This window comes from Anomaloglossus baeobatrachus, chromosome 5, assembly GCF_048569485.1.
Source record: "Anomaloglossus baeobatrachus isolate aAnoBae1 chromosome 5, aAnoBae1.hap1, whole genome shotgun sequence".
In the NCBI taxonomy this organism is placed as follows: domain Eukaryota; kingdom Metazoa; phylum Chordata; class Amphibia; order Anura; family Aromobatidae; genus Anomaloglossus; species Anomaloglossus baeobatrachus.
This window is the reverse complement of record NC_134357.1, coordinates 350,119,495-350,145,037: the sequence shown is the minus strand read 5'-3', so window position 1 is coordinate 350,145,037 and position 25,543 is coordinate 350,119,495. Positions and strand designations below refer to the sequence as shown.

Genomic DNA, 25,543 nt, shown 5'->3' with positions numbered 1-25,543 from the left:
GGGCCCAAATTACTAATTGCACCATCACACAAAAACATTTGTGCTGCATTTACACAAACTGATTTCAGACCGTTAAAGAAGCGTGATCGAAAAAACTGAAGTAGTGCGGTGGTTGTTTATTGGCCTCTTTACACAGGCTGGGGAAAAATGATGGGGACAGAGCAATCTCTGATAAATCAATCTGCCTCTACATAGTATGAGGTTATCAGCAGCAATGCTTTTTATTCCACCATAAACAATTCAATCACCCAATGAATCAGCTGCATTTTGCTCATTCGTTGGGCGATTGCTCCCATTTCTACCTCTGAGCTCTCATCTGCGCTGCCGGTATTTATAAATGTGGATACTACACATGGACACACACTGTATATGACACAAACATTGTATGCTACACACGCAAACTCTGTATATGACCTCTTTCACACATTCGTGCATTTAACGCAAGTGTGACGGTCCATTGGGAAGGTACAGTCATATGAATAAGTTTGGGCACCCCTATTAATGTTAACCTTTTTTCTTTATAACAATTTTGGTTTTTGCAACAGCTATTTCAGTTTCATATATCTAATAACTGATGAACTGAGTAATATTTCTGGATTGAAATGAGGTTTATTGTACTAACAGAAAACGTGCAATTCGCATTTAAACATAATTTGACCGGTGCAAAAGTATGGGCACCTCAACATAAACGTGACATTAATATTTTGTAGATCCTCCTTTTGCAAAAATCACAGCCTCTAGTCGCTTCCTGTAGCTTTTAATGAGTTCCTGGATCCTGGATGAAGGTGTGTTTGACCATTCCTGTTTACAAAACAATTCCAGTTCAGTTAAGTTTGATGGTCGCCGAGCATGAACAGCACGCTTCAAATCATCCCACAGATTTTCAATGATATTCAGGTCTGGGGACTGGGATGGCCATTCCAGAACATTGTAATTGTTCCTCTGCATGAATGCCTGAGTAGATTTGGAGCGGTGTTTTGGATCATTGTCTTGCTGAAATATCCATCCCGTGCATAACTTCAACTTCGTCACTGATTCTTGCACATTAATGCCAAGAATCTGCTGATACTGAGTTGAATCCATGCGATCCTCAACTTTAACAAGATTCCCGATGCCGGCATTGGCCACACAGCCCCAAAGCATGATGGAACATCCACCAAATTTTACTGTGGGTAGCAAGTGCTTTTCTTTGAATGCCATGTTTTTTTGCCTCCATGCATAACGCCTTTTTGTATGACCAAACAACTCAATCTTTGTTTCATCAGTCCACAGGACCTTCTTCCAAAATGTAACTGGCTTGTCCAAATGTGCTTTTGCATACCTCAGGCGACTCGGAATGTGGCGTGCTTGCAGAAACGGCTTCTTTCGCATCACTCTCCCATACAGTTTCTCCTTGTGCAACGTGCGCTGTATTGTTGACCGATGCACATTTACACCATCTGCAGCAAGATGATGCTGCAGGTCTTTGGAGATTGTCTGTGGATTGTCCTTTTTTCTTCTCTGCCTTTCTGAATTTTTTCTTGGCCTGCCACTTCTGGGCTTAACAAGAACTGTACCTGTGTTCTTCCATTTCCTTACTATGTTCCTCACAGTGGAAACTGACAGTTTAAATCTCTGAGACAACTTTTTGTATCCTTCCCCTGAACAACTATGTTGAATAATCTTTGTTTTCAGATCATTTGAGAGTTGTTTTGAGGAGCCCATGATGCCACTCTTCATAGGAGATTCAAATAGGAAAACAACTTGCAAGTGGCCACCTTACATACCTTTTCTCATGATTGGATACACCTGCCTATGAAGTTCAAAGCTCAATGAGGTTACAAAACCAAATTTAGTGCTTCAGTAAGTCAGTAAAAAGTAGTTAGGAGTGTTCAAATCAAGAAATTGATAAGGGTGCCCATACTTTTGCACCGGTCAAATTTTCTTTAAATGTGGATTGCACATTTTCTGTTAGTACAATAAACCTCATTTCAATCCAGAAATATTACTCAGTCCATCAGTTATTAGATATATGAAACTGAAATAGCTGTTGCAAAAAAGAAAATTGTTATAAAGAAAAAAGGTTAACATTAATAGGGGTGCCCAAACTTTTTCATATGACTGTATGTAAGGCCATCCGTGTATCCATGTGTGTTCTACGTGTGTTAGCAGTGTGACATCCGGATAGCACAGGGTCAGCATGAGCTGGTATACTTACCAGTCTCCCACACAGCTGTTGCTTCCGGGTCTGCGGTGAGTGCAGTGAATATGGATGAGCATAATGAGCGGGCCTGGAAGCAACAGTAGAGGCGGAGACAAAAGCGCTGGAGACAGGCAAGTATAACAAAATCTTTTGGTTTTTCTCTGGTACGTGTCACATGGATCACATCAGTGTGCGGCCCGTATGACACCCCTGCTGCCGGCAGAAACCGGACATGTCGCCGTGTGGAGCACACAGACATGCGTGTGCTCCACATAGACACACGGTCTGTGTCAAAAAGGACGTGTGTGCAAACCCATTGATTTTAATGTGTCCGTGTCTCTGCTACGTGTAAAAACAGACGTCACACGTACACGAGACATGGATGTGTGAAGGAGGCCTATAACTGTATAAAACCATGGCATACACACATATGTATACACAGAGCACATGTACAAACACACACTATGGAGCACTGACCACCATCTAAAATCTCGCAGGGAACAGGACCTTTGTTAAAATGATGGTCACATGGATAGGATGTCACTAAAGATGCTGCTGCTCTTCGGAAATAATACTGATAATGTAGCACTGCTATTATCAATGCAGTTTCTGCTTGCACTCGATGTGAGGCCTGGGCGATTTTCCAGTTTCCCCCTTCTCCCCTCGATATTGACCCTACCTAGAAGCAGATATAATTAAGCCATGGCCCAACAATTGTTTTTACAACTTGGCAGATCATGCCTATTGAGTTTCCACTCATAGCCACTCCGGGCACCCCTGTATGGGATGTTGGTGAGCTCCTGTAGTCTTAGTAATGTTTTTAGGGTAGACCATTGTGATACAGTGCACAATGCTGCATGCTAACAATATTTTACCAAAGTGAAAATCCTTTATTTCTTCTGGTAAAATTAGAGAAATATGTAGGAACAATATGGACCTACATTAAACAACAGGCATTGTATTAAGAATCCGTGTAATAGGGATCCAGAATAGAATTCTGTGGATGATACCCTCCATTCACTAGCAATTTTGTCTGCAAAATCATTGGGGAAATACTCCATGTTTCCACTTCGACATTCGTATGTAAAATAGGGGAGCAGACTATGCTTACAGTGGCATGCAAACGTTTGAGCACCCCATGTCAAGTTTACTGATATTCTGAACAAGTAAGCAAGTTGAAGATGAAATTATCTGTAAAAACCATAGAGTTAAGGATAACACATATCCTCTGCATTTTAGAAAAAAAAAATTATATTCTATTATATATATATATATATATATATATATGTATATATATATATATATATATATATATATATATATATATATTACATTTTTAAATTCATAACAAAAAATAAAGTTGGCCAATGCAAAATATTGGGTACCCTGCAGCACCCCCTTTGGCAGGTATCAAAGCTTGTAAATGTTTTTTGTAGCCAGCCTTTCAATTCTTGTTTGAGGGATTTTCATGCTTTCTTCCTTGGAAAAGTCTTCTTGTTCTGTAAGATTCCTGGGTCCTCTTGCATGCACTGCTCTTTTGCGGTCTAGCCACAGATTTTCAATGATGTTCAGATCAGGGGACTGTGAGGGCCATTGTAAAACCTTCAGCTTGTACCTTTTGACATAGGCTAATGTGGATTTTGAATTGTGTTTAGGATCCTTATCCATTTGTAGAAGTCATCCTCTTTTCAACTTCAGCTTTTTTACAGATGGTGCTATGTTTGCCTGAAGAATTTGTTAAACTTTAATTGAATCCATTCTTCCATCTACCCGTGAAATGTTCCCAGTGCCATTGGATAGAACACAACCCAAAGCATGATTAAACCACCCACATGCTTAATGGTTGGCGAGATGTTCTTGTCATGACATTCTGTCTCCTTTTTCCCCAAACATTTGATTTGATCATTGTGGCCAAGGAGTTCTATTTTAACCTCATCAGTTAACATGACTTGTTTCCAAAATTCATCAGTCTTGTTTAGATGTTATTTTGCATACTTCTGATGCTAAATTTTATGGTTAGGACGCAGGAGAGGTTTTCTTCAGATGACTCTTCCATGAAGGCCATTTTTCTGTAGGTGTCTCTGAACAGTACAACAATGTACCACAACTCCAGAGTCGGCTAAATCTTCCTGAAGGACTTTTGCAGTGAAGTGAAGGTTCTGATTTGCCACTCTAGCAATCCTACGAGCAGCTCTCACAGAAATTTTGCTTGGTTTTCCAGACCTTATCCTGACCTCCACTGTTTCTGTAAGTGTCATTTCTGAATTACTTTTCGAACTGAGGAAAGGGCAACTTGAAAAGGCTTTGCTATTTTCTTCTAGCTTTCTTCTGCTTTGTGGGCCTTCACCATTTTGATTTTCAGAGTGCTAGGCAGCTGCCTTGAAAAACCCATGGCTGTTGTTTTATTTGCACAAGGTTAGAGGAAGCTGGGTTTTTATAAATCTGTGAAATTTGCATCACCTGCCCTTTCCTAACTATGATAATGAACAAGCCACAAACCTAACAGGCTAATTAAGGTCTGAAATGATAGGTAAAGTTATCTGAGAACACAAATCTCCAAGGGTGTTCAAACTTTTGCATTGGCCCATTTTCATTTTTGTAGTTTTTAAAATGTTAAAGATGAAAATAGTTTTTTTTGTTCTTACCTAAAATATAAAGGAAATGTGTCATCTTTAACTTTATGCCTTTTAGAGATCATTTAATTTTCAACTTGATTAACTGTTCACAATAACAGTAATTTTGACCAGTGGTGCTCAAATATCTGCATAACACTGTATATCTTCTGCTAGCAACTATTGCTGTTTTACCATAGGGGACAGGATGATTTCGCAGTAGTAGGTTGGATATGGTACTACTCTGCTACTGGGTTTACCAATATACGGCTTTTTAAACCTCAACCTGAAATGTTTTAAATGGCACTTGCTCAAATATATATACCGTATATATATTATATACATACACACACATATATATATATATATATATATATATATATATATGTGTGTTACCAAAATATGTCATACAAAATTGGAAACACAATGTCAAAAGGTGACAATGCACCCTCAAACCCCTAAAGAATAAATGTAAATGCTATAGAATAAACCATTTAACCTATCAAAGTATAGCCAAAGCACACAGTCATAATAAAATCAGGTTTTATTAATGAATTATTAAAAACATAATAATAAAAGTGCAAAAAGCACAAACCGCACGACAGAGGACAAAAAAGTACATAATCATACACCTATATAAATAGTTCCAAAGATGAAAATTATCATAAAAGCCCAAGATTAAAGTGTGTATATCTATGCCCAATAGCCAGGAGATCAATGTATGCAGCACAAATTTGCACAGGGGTAGAAATAATAAATAATATTTAAATTGATAGTGAGATAATATTAAATAGTATTGCACAATAGATAAAGTGTAGAACTATAGTGCAAAAGAATGAGTAACAGCGTTATCACAAGGTAAGATTCCTATGATCATGAAATATGGCAAAGAGAGTAAATCTATAGAGGGAATAATTCTTAAGCATTGGGATATGTTGCAAAACAGTTTACCCTTTGTGGATGAATTTAAAAATCCTCCTCTTTTTTCATATCGGAAGAGTAAAAATATTGAAAATATGCTTGTTAGTGCTGATATTGGTTCTGCAAAAAGACATATTCAAACAACAATTTCTGGGGCTAAAAGGACAGGTTGCTTCCCATGTCTTTCATGTGCTAATTGCAGTTACATGTTGAAAGGGAATGTTTTTACACATCCGATTAGTAATGAGACTATTCATATCAAATATTTTTTGACATGTGACACGGCATTTGTTATTTATGTGTTAGAATGTCCTTGTAAAATGTGGTACATAGGTGAGACGACAACAGATTTTAAAACAAGATTAAATAATCATAGATTAACTATACGTAAAAAGAGAATGGATTTACCTGTTCCTAAACATTTTACAGAACAAAAACATACAGAAAAAGATTTAAAATGCAGGCTGATAGATCATGTCCCCGTAATGAGAAGAGGAGGGGATAGAATTAAAAAATTTAAAAAATTGGAAATGAAGTGGATTTTTAGGTTAAATACCTTAAAACCAAATGGATTAAATATTGATTTTAGGGTGGGTGATCTTTTATAAACCCTTTTTTCCCCAGACGTATACATCTTCATCTCACATAGAATATTTTTTATGATGCATTCTATATCTCATATAGGTTGTAGTCATTGGTTTTTTTCTTTTATACAAGCAGCTTTAGAGTGATGAGTGAATTCTCTTTTCTTTTACAGAATCTGCAGCAGTGTTTTATAATGAATATTGTCCTTTTGGATTTCTGATGATGGTTCTGTTTTTTCTGCTACTTTATTTAATTTTGACAATTATATGTCAGGCGTAGGAGAAAAATTCTGTTAGTCACCTATTTTACGATATTAAACTGTATATGTAGGAAGAGGGTCTATATAGACATATCCCTTTATCTCTATGTATTGTTGGGAGATTGAAGTTTTTCATATATTGGTGACTTTATCACCTATCTAATGATATTAAACTGTAGGAGGAGGGTCTATACAGACATATCCCATTGTTTTCTATTTTTCATTGTTAGTCATCTATTTAATGATATTAAACTATTTGTATTGGTGGGAGGAGGGTCTGTATAGATGAACCCCTTTATCTTAGTATAATGTTTAGGAATCATACATTTTCACTATTTGGTGACTTAACAGATCTTTTTTGCCTGTTAGTGGTGTGGAACAATAGGTTTTCACCAATTTTGTAGCATATGTGTTTTTTTAGCAGTCCTTTCACGTTTGTATGAATCCCAGTGTGTATGCATTGGGTGTATTGGGTCTGCTGGGTGTACCAGCATGACGATTTTGGCTGCTACTGCACATGTGCGAGTGGGGAAGGCAACCAGGAAGTAGCAATGCATGCACGTGTAATTTGCATCACACTGCAGATGCTGGGTTCCATAACATAAAAAGGACAATCAGGAGTCTATTAGTACTTACAGGTGTGTGTTAATTGTTTATGTAATGTTACAGTGCTTATGTATAAGGTGATTTACCTATTTTCTGTAAGATTTCATGTTTGATTATGCATTGATATTATGTGGACACTGTGTCCTATCTATGTTTGTATTCATGTTATTTGGTTATTTTATTAATGAGATTTATAATTAGTGAGGATATTTAAACCCTCACTTGAATGCATTGCATTGTACTGCTTGAAAAAAGTCACTTGTGACTGAAACGTCGTGCTGTATCATATGGGCCATTAAATAGGGTTTTTCATTCAAGATTGAAGCTGTGTGCTGCCTTAATTTCTTTTTTTACTGCTCATTGAAATCGGGTGAGACTGATTGGAAGGACTTTGCACCACAACAGGTTAAGTATATATATATAGGACACACACACACACACTTACAAATCCCAATGGCAGCTTCTCATGTATCTTTGGAAAATAAGCTTTTCATACCCACAACCCTCTCAGGGCTATTTCATACAGTTACAGAAAAAACTGACAAAAAATGTAGAAAATATTCACACCTTGAAAAGGCATTTACAAATCTCTAAGGACTATTTCACTTAATCACATTTCACAGTGCATCCTTCAATGAATCCAGCTGCAGATTGTCTTCTTATACATTTCACAGAGAAGAACCATCCACATTGATTGACATTCCTGTCTAATATGTCCAGGATCTGTCCTGATTCTCAAGCTTTTTAAATTGTTATCCACCCTTTTTAAATGGGAAGTTCATCTTCAACAGCAATCTGTCGGCATGATGTGTGTTGGAACATCTTTCCCTTCACTTCCCAGCACCTAATGCATCTGCCACTGTCCAATATCTTTCCTGCCTTGAACTGAACCTCTCTCTCTGCTATGTGTGTTCTACGCTTTTATTATCATTATTTCCCCATTTTTGTTCCGGCCATTCTCCTGTCTGCAGTGCCACACGGCACTGTAACAGGTGTCCTGGGGGGTGTGTTTTTTTTTTTTTTCCAAGAAGGACTGTGCAAGCGATCATATTGAAATGGAAGTAGTATCATACCACTGTATATCTACCAAGACCCGGCCGTCCCTCAAAAATGTCATGGCAAACAAGGAGAAGACTGATCAGAGATGCAGCCAAGAGACCCATGATCACTCTGGATGAACTGCAGAAATCTACAGCTGAGGTGGGAGAGTCTGTCCATAGGACAACAATCAGTCGTATACTGCACAAACTTGGCCTTTATGGAAGAGTGGTAAGAAGAAAGCCATTTCTCAAAGATATCTATAAAAAGTGTTGTTTAAAGTTTGCCACAAGCCACCTGGGAGATATATCAAACATGTGGAAGAAGGTGCTCTGGTCAGATGAAACCAAAATCAAACTTTTTGGGCACAATGCCAAATGATAGGTTTGGCATAAAAGCAACACAGCTCATCACCCTTAACACACCATCCCCACTGTCAAACATAGTGGTGGCAGCATCATGGTTTGGGCCTGCTTTGCTTCAGCATGGACAGGGAAGATGGTTAAAATTGATGGGAAGATGGATGGAGCCAAATACAGGACCATTCTTGAAGAAAACCTGTTGGAGTCTGCAAAAGACCTGATATTGGGACGGAGATTTGTCTTTCAACAAGACAATGATCACAAACATAAAGCAAAATCTAAAATGGAATGGTTCACAAATAAACGTATCCAGATGTTAGAATGGCCAAGTCAAAGTCCAGACCTGAATCCAATCGAGAATCTGTGGAAAGAGCTGAAAACTGCTGTTCTCAAACACTCTCCATCCAACCTCACTCAGCTCAAGCCATTTGCAAAGGAAGAATGGGCAAGAATTTCAGTTCTCTTGATGTGCAAAACTGATAGAGACATACCCCAAGCAACTGCAGCTGTAATCGAAGCAACAAAGTATTAACTTAAAGGGGCCGAATAATATTGCACGCCCCAATTTTCAGTTTTTTATTTTTTACAAAAATTTTAAATAAGCAATAAATATCGTTCTCCTTCACAATTGTGTCCCACTTGTTGTTGATTCTTCACCATCAAATTTAAAATTTTTATCTTTATGTTTGAAGCCTGAAATGTGAGAAAAGGTTGAAAAATTCAAGGGGGCCGAATACTGTGTGCTCGACAAGTTGAGTGTGATCGAACTGCCTAAGTACAGTGACAATTTAAAGGCAACACATCAACGCCTGCTTTCTGTCTCTAAGGATTCTGTTAAGTACTGTGCTGTTCTGCAGAGCTTTCCCACCTCAGAAAGGGACTGCACTAAGCTATGCCATCACTTCTTAATTAGTGGTGGTCCGATTGTTCCTGAAAACAGTAGCACTGCAGACCCTTCACATTTTTCCCCTTCAGTAGCACTCCCTGGAAGGATAATGCGCTATGATAATGGAGTGACATCTATGCAAAGCCTTGACAAACTTAGTGAACTCTTGCCTGCTACAATTACATGGCATCCATGAGTGTGGGGTTAGGTCTTCAGATCTTGTTGCTGTTTTCAGGTCTTCTGATATCCTCACATGCATAGGACAGTACATAGGGCAGAATCACAAAACTATTAAAAAAAATTGTAGTGCATGTATGTGATTCAATAAGTTTGGAAAAAGTGGCTTAACCACCTACTCTATCTGCGTAAGAGATCAGGAAACTCTGTCCTTTAGAAATATTCTAACATGGAGTAGAGAAGACTACAAGAAAGTGAACCCCCTTGTGTTCTGTGCTATATTTCAGATTTTCAAGTCTGATTTGGATTATTTAAAGCAATTCATGCACATCTGGAGATAAAAAAAACCCTCAGATATAAAAACATATGATTCCAGGTTGAAATGATAAAAGCCTGTTCCGTCACTGACTGACATATGTCTGGGATTTACACTGACAGTACCAATGTCTGCACAGTCAGTCACGGCAACAAGCTGCTGGCATCTGAAATGACCTAGAAAAAAAACCATCCTCTTCTGCATAGTGCACTGCTGGGAGTGCTGTACAGTATAATTTATATCTTGGTATGCGCCATCCGATCTCCTAACCCTCCCCGTGCCCATGCAGCCACAGCAGAGCCGCTCAGCAGGGTACAACTGGAAGCTCCGGAGTGAAAATCTTGTTTGACAAGATATGAAAGGACATCAGGAAAGCCATATCTCTCACGCCAACTGCCAATGAATGGAAAGAGACAGGATATTGTATTCCTCCACAACAAAGAACTGTTCAGTTTGTGAGAAAGCCAGATACGTGAAGCTCAGTTCATGATCAATGTCATACACAGCTAGAAGGGATCCAAATAAAGCGTATGCAAAAATGTCCTAACCCAAAACACAATATATAGAGGTTGTGTAGCCACTAACGTCCTATTTCACGCAACAATGGCGTTTGCAGCACAGAAATAAGCATTTGCTAAGATTAAGGTCGAAATCTAATACAGCATGGATGTTGGAGTTGAGGGAGAGAAAGGTGGCCACCTACTCTGCCTATTCATGTTCAGAGCTATGGAAGTTTATTAGAAGGCTCCTTGGTGTGCTCAATAAAAAGTTGATGAGCTTTTCCCACCATGCTCTCACAAGGCCTAAGGCTACTTTCACACATCAGTTTTTTGCCATCAGGTACAATCCGGAAAAAAAAGGATAAAACGGATCCGGTATCGCATCCGGTTTATCCCCATAGACTTGCATTGTAACCGGATTGTACCTGATTGCTTTGCGGTGCATCCGGTTTTTTCCGGATGCGGCAAAATAATTAAATGCGGCGGCCGGATAGAACGTGTCATGTAACGTTTGTTTGCCCCTTAAAAAAACCGCATTCTGCCGGATCCGGTACAATGCGGCATTGTATGCAATGGTTGTCTATGCGCAATGCGGTTTAAACCGGATGCGGTGACCGCATCCGGTTTGGTAAACAGAGCATGCGCAATTTTTTTTTTTCATCATCACAAAACTTATAAAAGGATCCTGCACATTCTACACACTTCCTGCCGTTCGTTCCTGACTTCAAGTTCTGCTGTCCTCCAGTCCAGTGCTCCAGGGAAGAGGTAATGTCCACAGTACTGTCCACAGATCACTGTTCTGAGCTGCGTACATGTACTTAGACATTTTTTTTTTCTTTTTTTACAGGTGCAGTGTTGCGGTCAGATAATAGTTTGGTCCAGCCAGTTGGTGTGTACGTTCTGTTCTGTCCCGGTGTGCGTTTCTGGGGAGTACAGTGTTCCTGAGGTAATGTCCACAGTACTGTCCACAGATCACTGTTCTGAGCTGCGTACATGTACTTAGACATTTTTTTTTTCTTTTTTTACAGGTGCAGTGTTGCGGTCAGATAATAGTTTGGTCCAGCCAGTTGGTGTGTAAGCGAGGCCTGTAATAAAAAAAGAGATGTCGTCTTCTGGTAGCCCGCCCTCCTGTTCACAAACTGAGGTATATATTTTTTTTTTTTTTGGTGTTTTTTTTAAAAAAAAAAAAATTTTTTAAATAAACGACATTTACACAGGTGGCAGAAACATCACAGGAGATGCTGCCAGAAGAGGACGGAAGGGGTGGAGAAATACACGGAGCGGGCGGTCATAGTGTAAGTTTCATACAGGAATTGTTTACCACAGCACACCAAACACATAAGTAAATAATGGGTTTTTTTTTTCTTCACTAAAGGCTTCAACTTCTAGGGCTCACGATAGAGCTCCCCCAAGACCGTCCCAGGGTCGTCGTCGAGGTGGCGGTGGTCATAGTGTAAGATTTTTTTTTTTTTTTTTTTTTTTTTTCATGTCTGTGTGAATTTCTGTCTAATTTTTTTTTTTTTTTAATTTCTTTTTTCTTTGTTTGAACAGGCATCACAGCGTGCTCCCGATTCTGACGGTGAGGAGGCCGGATTTATCAACATCGACCTCCTCATCGATGAAGTTAGAGAGAGGGAGCCGCTGTGGAACATGGCTGACCGCCGCCACGCTGATTCTATCGTAACCCGTCGACTCTGGGACGAGGTATGCCACGCAGCGATAGAAGGTTGGGGGGAGTTCAATTCTCGTGGCCAGAAGAAAGCGCGTAAGTATTCACAGTTCAGTAGGTTATGCTGCAGGATGTAATGTGTTGTATACTAACCACTTTGTGCTTTCCACTTTCAGGTGACAAACTTCAGAAGCGGTGGCGGTCTATCAGGGATCGCTTCAAAAAGGAGTTGAATCAAGAGATGCAGGCCCCGAGTGGATCCGGAGGACGCAGATCGAAATACCGTTACTTTAGAGCGTTGTCGTTCCTCCGGACAACTATGGTGTGCAGAAGGTAAATATTCCCCACAATATGTACAAAGTATAATATTTTATGTCTGATTTTTTTTGCCTTTTTTTTTAGTCAGTGCCAATGTATAGCAATTAAATTAATTATTGTTTTGTTTTTCCTCTTTTTAACAGCACCGTCTGCAGCACTCAGGAGCCTGCATCGAACCCGACAGGAGCGATCCCTGAACAGTCCGCCACTGGGGAACACATGCACAGACCCCACCCATCTGAACCTTCCCTTTCATCTACATCTGTCCCATCCACCTGCGCTGGAGCTTCCCGTGAGACTTCATTACCTGAAGCTGCTGGTGACGAGATAGCTTTTCCCCTACCCCACCCCTCTGACACTGCTGCCCTCAGTAGAACACCTTTGGGTTCTGGGCGTCAGCGTCATAGGGGTCAGGAAAGGAACTATGCGCCCGAGTTCTTGCATCTAAATGCAGCCTTCCAGAACGCCATTAAATTATTAGCAGAACAAAATAGTTCTGGTTTTAGCTTCATAAAGGCCAATATGGATAAAAATACACACGAATTGTGCACGCGTCTGGACAGGCTGCATTTAGATGCAAGTAAATCACCCAATCATTGTTTTTTTCAAGCCGTACTCGAGCGCATGGAAAAGCTATCTCCTGACCAGCAGATGCATGTAATGCAAGCCACACAGCAGGCTCTGGCGCAGGTTTCCTCCCAACCACCTCCACCCACCCCTCCTCCAGCACCTGCCCCCCCTCCAGCCATTGTCCCTACTCCCCCTGCTGCCCAGTACCAGCCTGCTGCCCAGTACCAGCCTGCTGCCCAGTACCAGCCTGCTGCCCAGTACCAGCCTGCTGCCCAGTACCAGCTCCCAACCACATCTGCCCCTACACTTCCTACCCACTACCACATCTCGCCTTCCACACCCATCATGACCCCAACTCAAGCCACTAATTCACCCGCCACCTCTTCTGTCTCCCAATCCCTCCACTCCACCCCTCAATCCTTACCAAATCCCATCCCATCTCCTGGTTTCCCTCTTGGTTTCTCAACCACACCTTCACCTTCTGTTACTTCCCCACCACCACCACCAACACCACTTTCCACCCTCAATACTCCCACTGTGCGTGTGTTCCCATCTGTCAGCCCCTCCAGTACTATCTCCACCCCAAGCCCAAGATATACAAATTTATAATTTATTTATCTATGTAATAAAAAATAAAAGATTTTTGTTGAAAAGTATTTATTTGTTCTTGTTTTTTTTGGGGGGGAATATTATTTTGCAAGTTAAGTTAATAATAAGGTAATACAAAAACATAACATGTTGTAATTTGACGGTGTAAAAATTACAAATTTTTAAAGAGATTCAAAGATTAAAATTAACAAGGTTAACAAGATATTTTTTAATTTATTTTTAACTATTTTTATTTGTTATAAAACTAAAGAAAAATCTTATACCATTTGATCTTGCCAATCTACTCTACCTTCTGGGGACACAAAATAGTCAGCATATTGGTCACGTATTGTTGAACAGGCAACACTACTCCTAAATCCAGGACTGGTGTAGTCAGTCAAAGAGGTGGATTCCAAACTCTGGTCATCCAAGGACAAAGGTTCCTTTGTTAAAACAAAATTGTGTAGTACCACACATGCTTTCACTATTTCATCAACAGTTTCAATGTTTAAATTAATCGCTGTTAACAACACTCGCCATTTGCTGGTTAGTATCCCAAAGGAGCATTCCACCATTCTTCTGGCTCTGGATAATCGGTAATTATATATTTTTTGTGTTTGCGTCAATCCACGGCTTGCATATGGCTTTAATAGATGTTGGGAGAGTTGAAAGGCTTCGTCGGCCACAAAAACAAAGGGCATTGGGGGCTCACATGTGCCAGGAAGAGGTCTTGCAGGAGGGAAATCAAAAGTATTCCCATAGATTCGCCGCCCCATTGGGGACATTTTAAAGACCTGAGAGTCATTGGATCTCCCATATGCGCCAATGTCCACTGAGATAAATTTGTAGTCCGCATCCGTTATTGCCATTAGGACAATTGAGAAATACTTTTTATAATTGTAGTATTCAGACCCCGAAGCTGCAGGTTTCACAATTCTTATATGTTTGCCGTCCACTGAGCCAAGGCAATTTGGAAACTGACAAATGTTGTAGTATTGTTCGGCAATTGCAAGCCATCTGTCCCTGGTGGGCTGGGGGATGAAATCCTCATGGAGGCAATCCCACAAGGCTTGGCAAGTGTCTCTAATGATTCCCGAGATGGTGGAAATTCCTAGTCGAAACTGGTAGTGAAGGGACGAAAGCGACTCTCCAGTTGCAAGGAATCTGTAAAGGAAAGACAATAATTATAAAAAAATAATAGCAAACACATTACAGTTAAAAGTCAATTTAACAGGAGGATACAATTAAAAAAAAAAACTTACCTAAGCGTAACCAGCAAACGCTCCTCGGGTGTTATAGAGAACCGGCTGTAGGTGTCCGTTTTACGTATGTTGTCCGCAACAAGGCCAAGGAGGACGTCAAAATTATTCACTGCCATCCGGACATAGCTTGTGAATTTTTCATTGTTTCCACGGAGCTCCAGGTATAGGGTTGAAAACACCCCACGTGTCAGTCTCTGGGCAGTCAGGGGATGGATCCAAAAGCGTCGATGTCGCTGACGCCTCAGTCGCTGTCGCTCCTTTTCTCTGACGATGATAGCCAAGCGATTTGCCTCAAATATAAAATCTGCAGTGATCTTTGTGATATTTGCAAGAATAACATCCATGGTTTCTGCTTGTCTCTGTCTTCATTCTGTAATATATGCTTCAAAATACTGTATATATACCATATTTTCCCAATAGCCAATCAGAATACGGAACGCGTTAATTGTTTGTTTAGTGTTTAAAAAACGGATCCGTAAAACAACGGGCAGAACGGATGCAAAACGGATGCAAACCGGACCCACCGGATCCGTTTTATTCCGGATCCGGCACCAACGGATCCGCTTAAAACCGGATCCGGTGGGTCCGGTTTGCACAACAAAACCGGAAACGTTGGATACGGAAAAAAAAAGGACTGTACCTGAATACAGAAAACTGATGTGTGAAAGTAGCCTAAGGGAGTCACCATCATAAGAAATGGGATTGTGAAGATTTTGCAATTAATGGGACCGGTCATGTCCCAAAACGCTATTAACCTACAGATATGGATGGGGTTATTCTCCAGGTTAAGGTCATGTGCACACATGGAGTATGTAGTGAGTTTTTTTACCTCAGTATTTGTAGGCCAAAACCAGGGGTGGGTGAAAAATGCAAAACGTTTTCCCCATGTGTATATTATACTTTCCTCTAATTGTTTCACTCCTGGTTTTGGCTTAAAAATACTGAGATTAAAAAAAACTCATTAAATATGCAACATGTGCATATAGCCTTAGAATGCTATAAAGTCATCTTCTTGAAAGCGCAGCTACAGAGAGCCGCCAGCTTTCAGTCATAGATTCGATTCTGAAGCAGTTACAGTCATCGCCAAGTACAGAGTGAGTGGCGACTGTAAGTACGCCCCATTACTTAAGTGGACAGCTCACTCTGCTACACATCTGTGCAGTACAAGCTGTCAATCAAAGCGAAGATAAGTCCTTACAGCTGCCGCTCACAATGCTGTGATCAGTGACTGACTGTATCCATTGTGGGTATATCTCTATGACTAAAAGAGGGCGGCTCCTGGGAAGAATAAAGTTAATTTCCTCCTGGAAGTCGATTGTACTTAGTACGTGTACATGACAGGTTGTCTTTATGATAATTGCTGGTTGTGGTTACGTTCCGATTCTTATCCACTAGGTTGGAGTGAAGGTGCTTTATTTACAAACCATTTGCCCCCAAAAAATGACAATCCATAGAGCAGACTCCTACGTCGTCACACTTAACGAGGTGGTTCACTACTCAGCATTAGTTACCACATCACTGTAAAACTGATAGGGGAGGCTTTTTGTAAATACCTTGTGTTGCCAATTCAGCCTCTGAGTAGTGCTATCGCGATCTGCTCTTCCCCATCGCGTAACCCCCAGGCTCTGTGACCTCTTCCTGAGTGACTGGGCTGTGGGCGGTGTTTCACCGCTCATCAAAGCCCAGCGTCACAGCCCAGCATCACTCATGCGCACTGCTTCACTGCAGAGCGCCACAAGCAGGAGGATGCTGCACTGTGACAGTGAGCTGTGATGACCAGTGAGATGCCGCCCACAGCCCAGTCACTCAGGAAGACTAGGGCCAGCCGTGGAGATGTCAGGCCAAAGTTGACGTGACATCACCGGATCCCAGAGGTCACGGAGGCCGGGGGTCACGCAATAGGCAAGAACGGACTGCAATAGCGCCGCTCAGAGGCTGAATTGGCAACACAAGGTATTTACAAAAAACCTCCCCTATCAGTTTTCAGAGATGTGGTCACTAATACAGAGTAGCAAACCACCCCTTTAAAAAATCTTTTAAACCCAAAAGTCCCAAACCACGAGGTATTTTGACTTCACGTCCCTGGCCTCTTTTAGCATGTGTACAAGGAGATTTTCTCCTCTACACACTTCAGGCATCCTTAATGTTTCATTAGCCCTTCATTAGTCAAATTAGTGTCCTCCAAGTATTCCTTGGTATACTGCTAAAACAAACAAACAATAAAATGTTATTTCTTTACAAAAGTATGCAGTAAATGAAAACATAGGAGTCTATGGGAGCAGATATAGGAGGTAAATATTATTAACTTTTCATGAATATCAATTGTCGGTTATAGATACTTCCACGTTTTTGGGGTTTTTTTGCTGAAGATTCAAAATGGAAGGAGACATTCAATATATTGTCAGAAGAAAGAGGAATGTGTGACATATGTTGGATTACCAGTCTAGAAATATACTGTCTTATGAGACTATGAGACTATTACTAAATCTGGAAAACACAATAATTCAGCATCAATACGGTATTACTAGATAAACAGGATCATGACGTAAAATAAGTTTTTTTTATATGCGTATTTTCCCAAAAGCCTAATTGTAGCATGTGAAGCCTACCTTCGCCTGCACTGTTCTTTGATTTGGCAGCTTTCTTCATCTTGTGTAGAACTGTTCGGTCGGTGTCCAGTGCCTAAAAGATAAATTAAGATAAATATGGGCTAAGGATTAAGATTTAGCTGCTTTCTTAACATCTGCACTTTAAATTTGATTCCCTGAGCTAAATCAATAAACTAAAGTCCAAAAAAGTCATGATCAACACAAATGCATCATTAAGTCCTCAAAGTGATGCATATTGCATTCAGCCAAAAATCGAAAAGACGTAGGCTTGCTTTACCAGAGTTGCCAACTTGATTTTTTTTTTCGGGACAGCTTAACAAAAAATCATGGATAGATAATATTGGAAAACCATAATAAATCATTCTGACTATAAGTGGCACATGTCTACAGCCAATAATTATTTTATGACTTGGCTGCATTCACTGTAAACTATAACATAACGATAATTACAGTCATAATAATGTGTAGAAGTTTCTTGGGTCTAAAAAATTACGGATGCCTCAATTTTTTATGGACGGGAGATAAAAGTGCCCTATACTGTTCAGGAAATTTGGACTGTTTGTAACCTTGAGCTTTAAGTTTAGAGGAAAAAAAGCTTGTTCAAAAATCCTCCTTAAATCTGACAGCCAGATTGGTTTTTCAGTCTCCGCAAGAAGAAAAGTTTTCCCCTGAGACTGTTAATATGGGCATACAAGTTATAGAATGCTGAAAAATGTCATACCTGTCTGTCTCATCAGATACCTTGTTGTTGAAATATCATCTTTTATCACTTTATGTAAATGAGCTCTTCCAGGCTATGGGGCGGATGCTTCCTGGAAGATAACTCTGCCTCCAGATATTATTTTAAATAAAAGACGCGGTATGAGTGTGATGGCAGCTCTCTGCTCTGAATATCCCCGGCCGACATTTTCAGTGTTAAAGAGCTGGCGGGGTGCGGGGCCCCGCACTTTAACACTGACCGTACCCTCCCCGACCGGCACTGCCATTGTTAAAGTGCGAGGCCATGCTCTGCACACTGCCAGCCCGTTAAGACTGAAAGTGCCGGCCAGGGGTCGGGGAGTGTGGAGAAGCCCCTCACCCCCTGCCGTCACTGTCACTATTAAAGTGCATGGCCGTGCTCCGCAAGCACATTAACACTGGCGGGGTGTGGTCCAGCAGTTTAACAGTGACAGTGCCTTCTGGGGTGAGGGAGTGTGAGGTTTGGCCCCGCTTTTTACACTTAAGTGCGAAGTCAGGTCACCGGGGGTCATAACGTGGGAAAAAGGGTATGACAGCCCGTGAATGAGAGACATACTGTAACTGCTGCCAGCCAGGTCCCCCTTATCAGTGTTTCTCGGAGCTTGGAGAGATTGGATATGTTTGCAATCTCTCCAGGCTCGGATGTAGCAGAGCCACGACCGTCTTGGGAAGTCGTTTGGATTATGGCAGAACTTCAAGGGTCTTTTTGGGGTTAATAAAGAGGGGAAAGAGGGCGATGTATTTTATTTCAAATAAAGGATTTTTCTCTGTGTTTGTGTTTATTTCTTTTTACTTAAAGGATTAGTGATGGGGGGATCTCAGACACCTACCCATCACTAATTTTGGGCTTGATGACAGTTATGCGGTCATTAACTCCTTATTACCCCGATTGCCACCGCTCAATCGGGAAGAGCCCAGTAAAGCACTGGGATTGTCGCATCTAATGGATGCAATAATCCTGAGTGGCTGCAGGCTGCTATTTTTAGGCTCGGGGATGGCCCAATAAGCATGGACCTCTCCAGCCTGAGAATACCAGCTCCCGGCTGTTGGGCTTTATCATGGTTGGTATTAGAATTGGGGGAGGGCCACATGCCATTTTTTAAAATTATTTAAATAATTTAAAAAAAAGCTGCATGCAGTTCATCTTATTTTGATACACAGCCAAGATAGGCGCACGTCTGGGTGCTGCAGCCTGTAGCCATAGGCTTTATCTGTTCTGGGTATCATAATATGGGGGGGGCCTACAGTAATTGATTTATTTATTTTGTATACCACGATACTGTGATTGGTTGCAGTCAGATGCAGTCACACAGGCTGGGGGCACGTCTGACTGCAACCAATCACAATCACAGACAGCAGGACAGCCAGTGGGCGGGGAAAGCAGTGCATATGGATGAGCAATGTACAACTGGGCCGGAGCCTCCGTAAGTATGAAGCGCTTGCTTCTTTCTTGTTTTCTTTCTTTTTTTAATTTCCTGAGTGCCGGATCCTGATCAATATCTGGAATCACGAGTTTGGGTCCGGCACCCGGATACCTTTTACAGTCCGGGTCTACCCATCACTATTTGTAAACAAAGTTAATCAATTCGAGACTCTTATGTCAGTCACAGATTACTTGTTGGGCATTATGGAAACCTGCCTAAATGAAAACCATGACTGGGTGACAACCTTGGTTATACCATATTCAGAAAAGACAGGAAAAAACAAAAGCTGTACTCAATGAGGACACTGGGGGGAGCTGCGATAATATAGAGTCAGTATGGGTAAATGTACAGGAAGACTGCAATAATGGAACGCTGCTAATTGGAGTTTGCTATAAGCCTCCTAACATAGCTGTGCAATAGACCAGATACAATTTCAGATCTAAAAGGTCAAGTAGCATTTGGGTAGCAGCGATCATAATATGGGAAATTTCAGTGCAATATTCAATAGAACATTAAAAAAGAGGAAATGCAAAAACCTAGAACTTTAGGAAAGCTGATTTCAACAAATTAAGTCAAGAGCTTCATCATGTAGACTTCGACCATCCATGTCATGGCAAGTGAGGATATCAAACAAAAATGGGTTGAAATACTATGTCCCAAGAATGACAAAAGTATATTAGAAGTGATACCTTTATAGGCTAACCAGAAAAATTATATAGTATATATAGAATTTTCCTGGTTAGCCTATAAAGGTATCACTTCTAATATACTTCTGTCCTTCTTGGGACATAGTATTTCAATTGATTTTTCTGGCTATGTCCCAAGAAGGACAAAAGTATATTAGGAGTGATACCTTTAATATATTATATTATATATATATATATATATATATATATATATGTATATATATATATATATGTATATATATATATATATATATATATATATATATACATATATATATATATATACATATATATATACATATACATATATATATATATATATGCACATATATATATATATACATATACATATATATATATTATATATATATATATATATATATATATATATATATATATATATATATATATATATATATATATTAAAGGTATCACTCCTAATATACTTTTGTCCTTCTTGGAACATAGCCAGAAAAATCTATTGAAATACTAAGTCCCAAGAAGGTTAGACGTATATTAGAAGTGATACCTTTATAGGCTGACCAGAAAAATTATGGCTAACACGGTACCACAATATTACCCTGTATTGCACATTGTAAACATAAATGGGGCATGTTTAACGATATAGTACTAGAATCCTGTAGAAAACCTACACTATCTGGAAATAATAATAATTTTTATATAGCGCCAACATATTTTGCAGAACTTTACACTTCAGAGGTTCATAAACAAGCAGTTATAAGTAACAGTACTAAAATGTTCAGGAGTAAAAAAAATCACTATGAATAAATAAGAACGTACTAAGGTTAATAAGAAAAAAACAAAGGGCATTCAAAATTTTGAATGCTGAGAATACAGAAATAGCATTTCAGGAGTATAAAGTTCTCAATAGGAAAAATAAAAAAGAATTAAGCAAGCAAAATACGCTACTGAAACACAAATCGCCAATGACAATAAATAAATCCCGGCCAAATTTTATAAATACATCAATCCCAAAAGAAAAAAAATAGAATGGCATTGGCCCCTTAAAAGATAACAGAATAATTATAAAAGACAAAGAAAAAGCTGAGATATTAAACAGGTACTTTTTATCTGTGTTCAACAAGGATCTGACTGTTCCAGGGATCATTAAATTCATCATTCAAGGCAAAGATCAAAGTTTGCCATTTGATATAATAAATTAACACCGATTGACCAGGTAACTCTGCGAGACCCGGCACCTCTGAAGAGCCGTGACATCTGTAACATTACCGCTATTCAGAGTTGTGGGTCATCAGGTCACGTTGCACGTGAATTTTCTGAGTGGTAACATTACTAATGTCACCGTTCTCCAGAGCCGCCAGGTGAAATGCAGGCCAGCATGACCTGGCGACCCTGAACTGTGGTAACATTACTGATGTCACTGCTCATCAGAATCGTTGGGTCTCACGCAGCACAGTGTGACCCGGAATTGCCTGTAAACAAAGGAGTGTCTGTTGTGAATACATTTGGACTAAGTTCCAGTTTGGGGCTCCCTCTTGTGGTCAGTGCTGGTAGTAAAGTTTGCTTGCTGAATAGAAACCAGACAGCTGGGGATGATTGGCAATCAGGTTCTTCTGACTGGGCCTATATAACTTAGTAGTGTTCTCTTGTTCCTGGCCAGTGCTCAATGTTGTTTCCTGTGTGCTAAGGACATTCTGAAGTCAGCCCTTCCTTCTATGTCTACCAGAACTCCTTTCAGATAAGATTGGTCTTTGTACCTCTGCTGGTGGTTTCCATCTTCTTGTTGTGTTTCTGTTTAGGTACTAAGGCTTATTTCCTATTTTGCCTGAGTGGAGTTCTGGGTGAAGTTGGATCATTCCCTGCTGGGAATGTCTGTGTACCTTGCTCCATATTCTGCTATGTATTTTGTTTTGTCATGCTTGGTACTAATTTCAGTCTCTCCACTATATTAGTGTTTTGTTTGGTTCCCAGTAACACCAGAGTACTGATATAGTTGTGGAGAGTCTATGTGGGCTCAGTATTTTTCCATATCAGACATGTTGGTTCTTTTTCTAGGGTATTGCACGGCTGCAGACAGTGCGCTTTTCTGTCCTTTCCTATTTAGATAGTTTGGGCCTCATCTTTGCTGAATCTGTTTTCTACCTGTGCATTGTGTTTTCCTACATCACCGTTATCTTTATATGTGGGGGAAGGGGGGGATCTATATCTTTGGGGATGGCTCCAAGGCAGATTAGCCTTTCCTGTATTTCTGTCTGTAGGAATAATTAGTTCTCCGGCTGTGTCGAGGCGACCAGGTCATCGTAGGCACGTCCCACCGCTACTTCTAGTTGTGTGTTAGTGTTAGGTCTGCAGCTGGCTGAGATTCCAACCACTCTGGTAGCATTCTGGGTTTCCTAGTTTTTTGTCCTTTTTCGGATCCACCTCGGTCACTGAATCATAACAAGTGTCAAAACGATGCCCCATAAACCGTTTGTCAGAATCCCTGAACTACATCAGACTAGCTGGGATTTTTTTTTCTTTTGAATAAAGTAGGGAACGAGGGTAAGTGTCTTTTTATATTTTTCAGCGCATGTATATTTGTGGGGGTTTTCCAGATATCCTTTTTTGGACTACCACAGATTCGGTGGGCTACAGTGGAGCTGCATGTTTTTGTTGGTTTTTTTTTTATAAAATGGTAAATGAGCTGACTCTAAAAAACAGACATGCCTCTGCGTGGATCACACAGACACATAGTCCGTGCAAAAATTTGGAGGTGTGAAAATCAACACAGATTTTAATAAGTTTATGTGTGAACGTGTCTCCAGTATTTTTGAAAACTGACACCACACATACTGGAAACCTGGACATGTGAAGGGGGTCTAAGAGAAAGCAAGGGTGGTACTCCGCTCAAACAGACTCATAACTATAAGTTCACTGTATTTTTGTCAGTCTTTATTTACCAAATTGAACAATATTTTTTCTATTTGAGATAAAAACATAACAGACCTGTCATCAAAATATGCTCATACAATGGTAGAGTTGGAGGGGACCTCAAGGGCCATCGGGTCCAAGCCCCTGCGAGTGCAGGTTTTTTTAAAATCATCCCAGCTATATGTTTATTCATTTTCCGCTTGAAGATTTCCATTGATGGAGAGCTCACCACCTCCTGTTGTAGCCTGTTCCACTCTCTGAATAAGATCTTCAAGGGGGCACCCAGATTTGAACCAGGGACCTCTCGATCTGCAGTCGAATGCTCTACCACTGAGCTATAGCCCCACACACTGCTGCCCCATTCTGTTAATTAAAAGCTTTTCAAAAGCTCAAAGTAAAAACCATATATGAACATTTGTACTAGTGACACAATACAGAGACAAGTAATTTATATAAAGAGCACTTAAAGTTATGCAAATGTAAATGATAAAGACAAACATACTAATCTAAAAATAAATAAATAATAAAATAAATAAATATTTAGCTCTATATATTAAATGGGTTTTCCTATCTGGTTGACCCCTGCCCTTGTGTCTTATTAGGACATATGGATGTCACAGAGGAGTGTTCCTGGTTCAAAAATGTGGATTTGTAGCAAGGGTTGGATCAGTCACAATCACAAAAATTCCCTCCATTATGTATTACACAGTCATCCACTGAATTCAATAGACGTTGAGTAGGAAACTAATGTGTACTCGCCGGCAGCCAAACACCAGGGCTATCCGCTCATCTTTGGAGGGGGGCTGCTGAGTGAAAGGAGGTTGTTCTGGTTGACAAACCTTTTTATTAGATTTCTGAGATCAGTCTTTGTAGTGCTTGAAAATGTCTAATTGCATTTCATGTATCCGCTGTATAAAACAAAGAATGACAGCGAAATAACCGTTTCTGATCAAAGCCATGTTATTCCTCTATTTAGATCCCTACACTCAGGGGGCTTCGTTTAAACAAAACTAATGCAGACTAAAGTCAGGTCGCGTTTTTTGTGTAAAAAGCTGTAACATTTCCCTTTTCACACATGTAATGTCAATCAGAGTTTACAGTCCCATGCGGGCCAACCCAAGTGTTTGTTTCCTGATGATTCCTGCACGCATGTTATTTAAGGAAATATCAGGATATTTGTCACATTAAGGGTTAATTTACATCTCTAAGACCAGAATGACCTTTAAAACATCATATCCGTCATCTATACTCAGTGCATATAGTCTACATGCAGAACAGATGATATTCTCGTGCCCACTGCAGGGTGTTAATGTTCTTAGGTCCCAAGGCACCGGAATGTGAAAGTTCTGAACAATTACTGCAGCGCCCATTGGAAGAATGGCAGCAGAACAGTGTATCTTGGGGGATGGGCACGAGAAACAGACTGGGTAAATATCAGCGTTGATGCAATTAAAGACATCCTTTTGGGAGTCCCAATCCAATAACTGGCCCGCTCTGGATTCTTGCGCGTGAGTCATTGCAGGATCACCAGACAGAATTCATATTAACCTATCCATTGCTGTGCACTTTCTCACCGCGTTCAGCCTTGAATAAGAGGTAAAACATTACAATTTAGAACCAGAGATTCTAAATTACAGGATAATTAGAAGTCTTAAGATCTAAAGGGGTTGTCCAACACATTAAAAAAAAACAACAAAAAAACAATAATAAAGAAACATTCAAGGGTCTCAGTCCAGCTAAAAAAATAATGAAGCAATATTCACCCTCACTTATACCCTTCAGTGCCCATCTAATTCCAGCACTTACCTAGTCCCCACTGTTACTTCCCGTTCTCGTTTTTCCCTATCTACCAAATATAGGCTAGCAACAATTCTAGTAGTGGTCGACAATCTTTCTAACCTAGAGCGCCACATTCAGCTCTGGGAAATAGTTGGCGAACCACCTTCCATGCAAATAAACTATAGAAGCCACGTAACCAAAAGAAAACAAGAAATGGCTCCAAATAATGATAAAGATCATGCACATTATAGACCAATCTCTGTGTTTCATTGCTAAAGAAGCTTAAACAAATTTCCAGAGTTTAAAAAAGTCTGCTTTTTATTTTTATTTTCTAGAAACAGCGCCATTTTAGTCTAAGGGCTGAGTCTGGTATTGTATTTCCTCCCCCATTCAAATCAAGAAGGCAAAACTGCTAAACTAAGATACAGTTAACGGAATAAAGAGGTGCGGTTTCTAGGAAAAATAAAAATCCAAAACTTTTTCTCAATGAGCAGAGCAGGAACCAAGTCTGTCTTTGGTAGGCCACAAATGCAAAATTATATGGGATGCAAGTAGACAGTAGTT

The 25,543-nt window shown here is 40.1% G+C and overlaps 1 protein-coding gene across 3 annotated transcripts in view; it reads right to left on the bottom strand.

Moving 5' to 3' along the window:
- LOC142311456 (arf-GAP with SH3 domain, ANK repeat and PH domain-containing protein 1-like) overlaps nt 1-25,543 on the bottom strand; it is a 298,879-nt gene that overhangs the window by 127,171 nt on the left and 146,165 nt on the right. For all 3 annotated transcript variants that reach the window (XM_075349907.1, XM_075349909.1, XM_075349908.1), the window contains one exon: nt 17,461-17,533. In XM_075349907.1, coding sequence (XP_075206022.1) covers nt 17,461-17,533 — 73 coding nt within the window. The remainder of the gene's footprint in view (nt 1-17,460; nt 17,534-25,543) is intronic.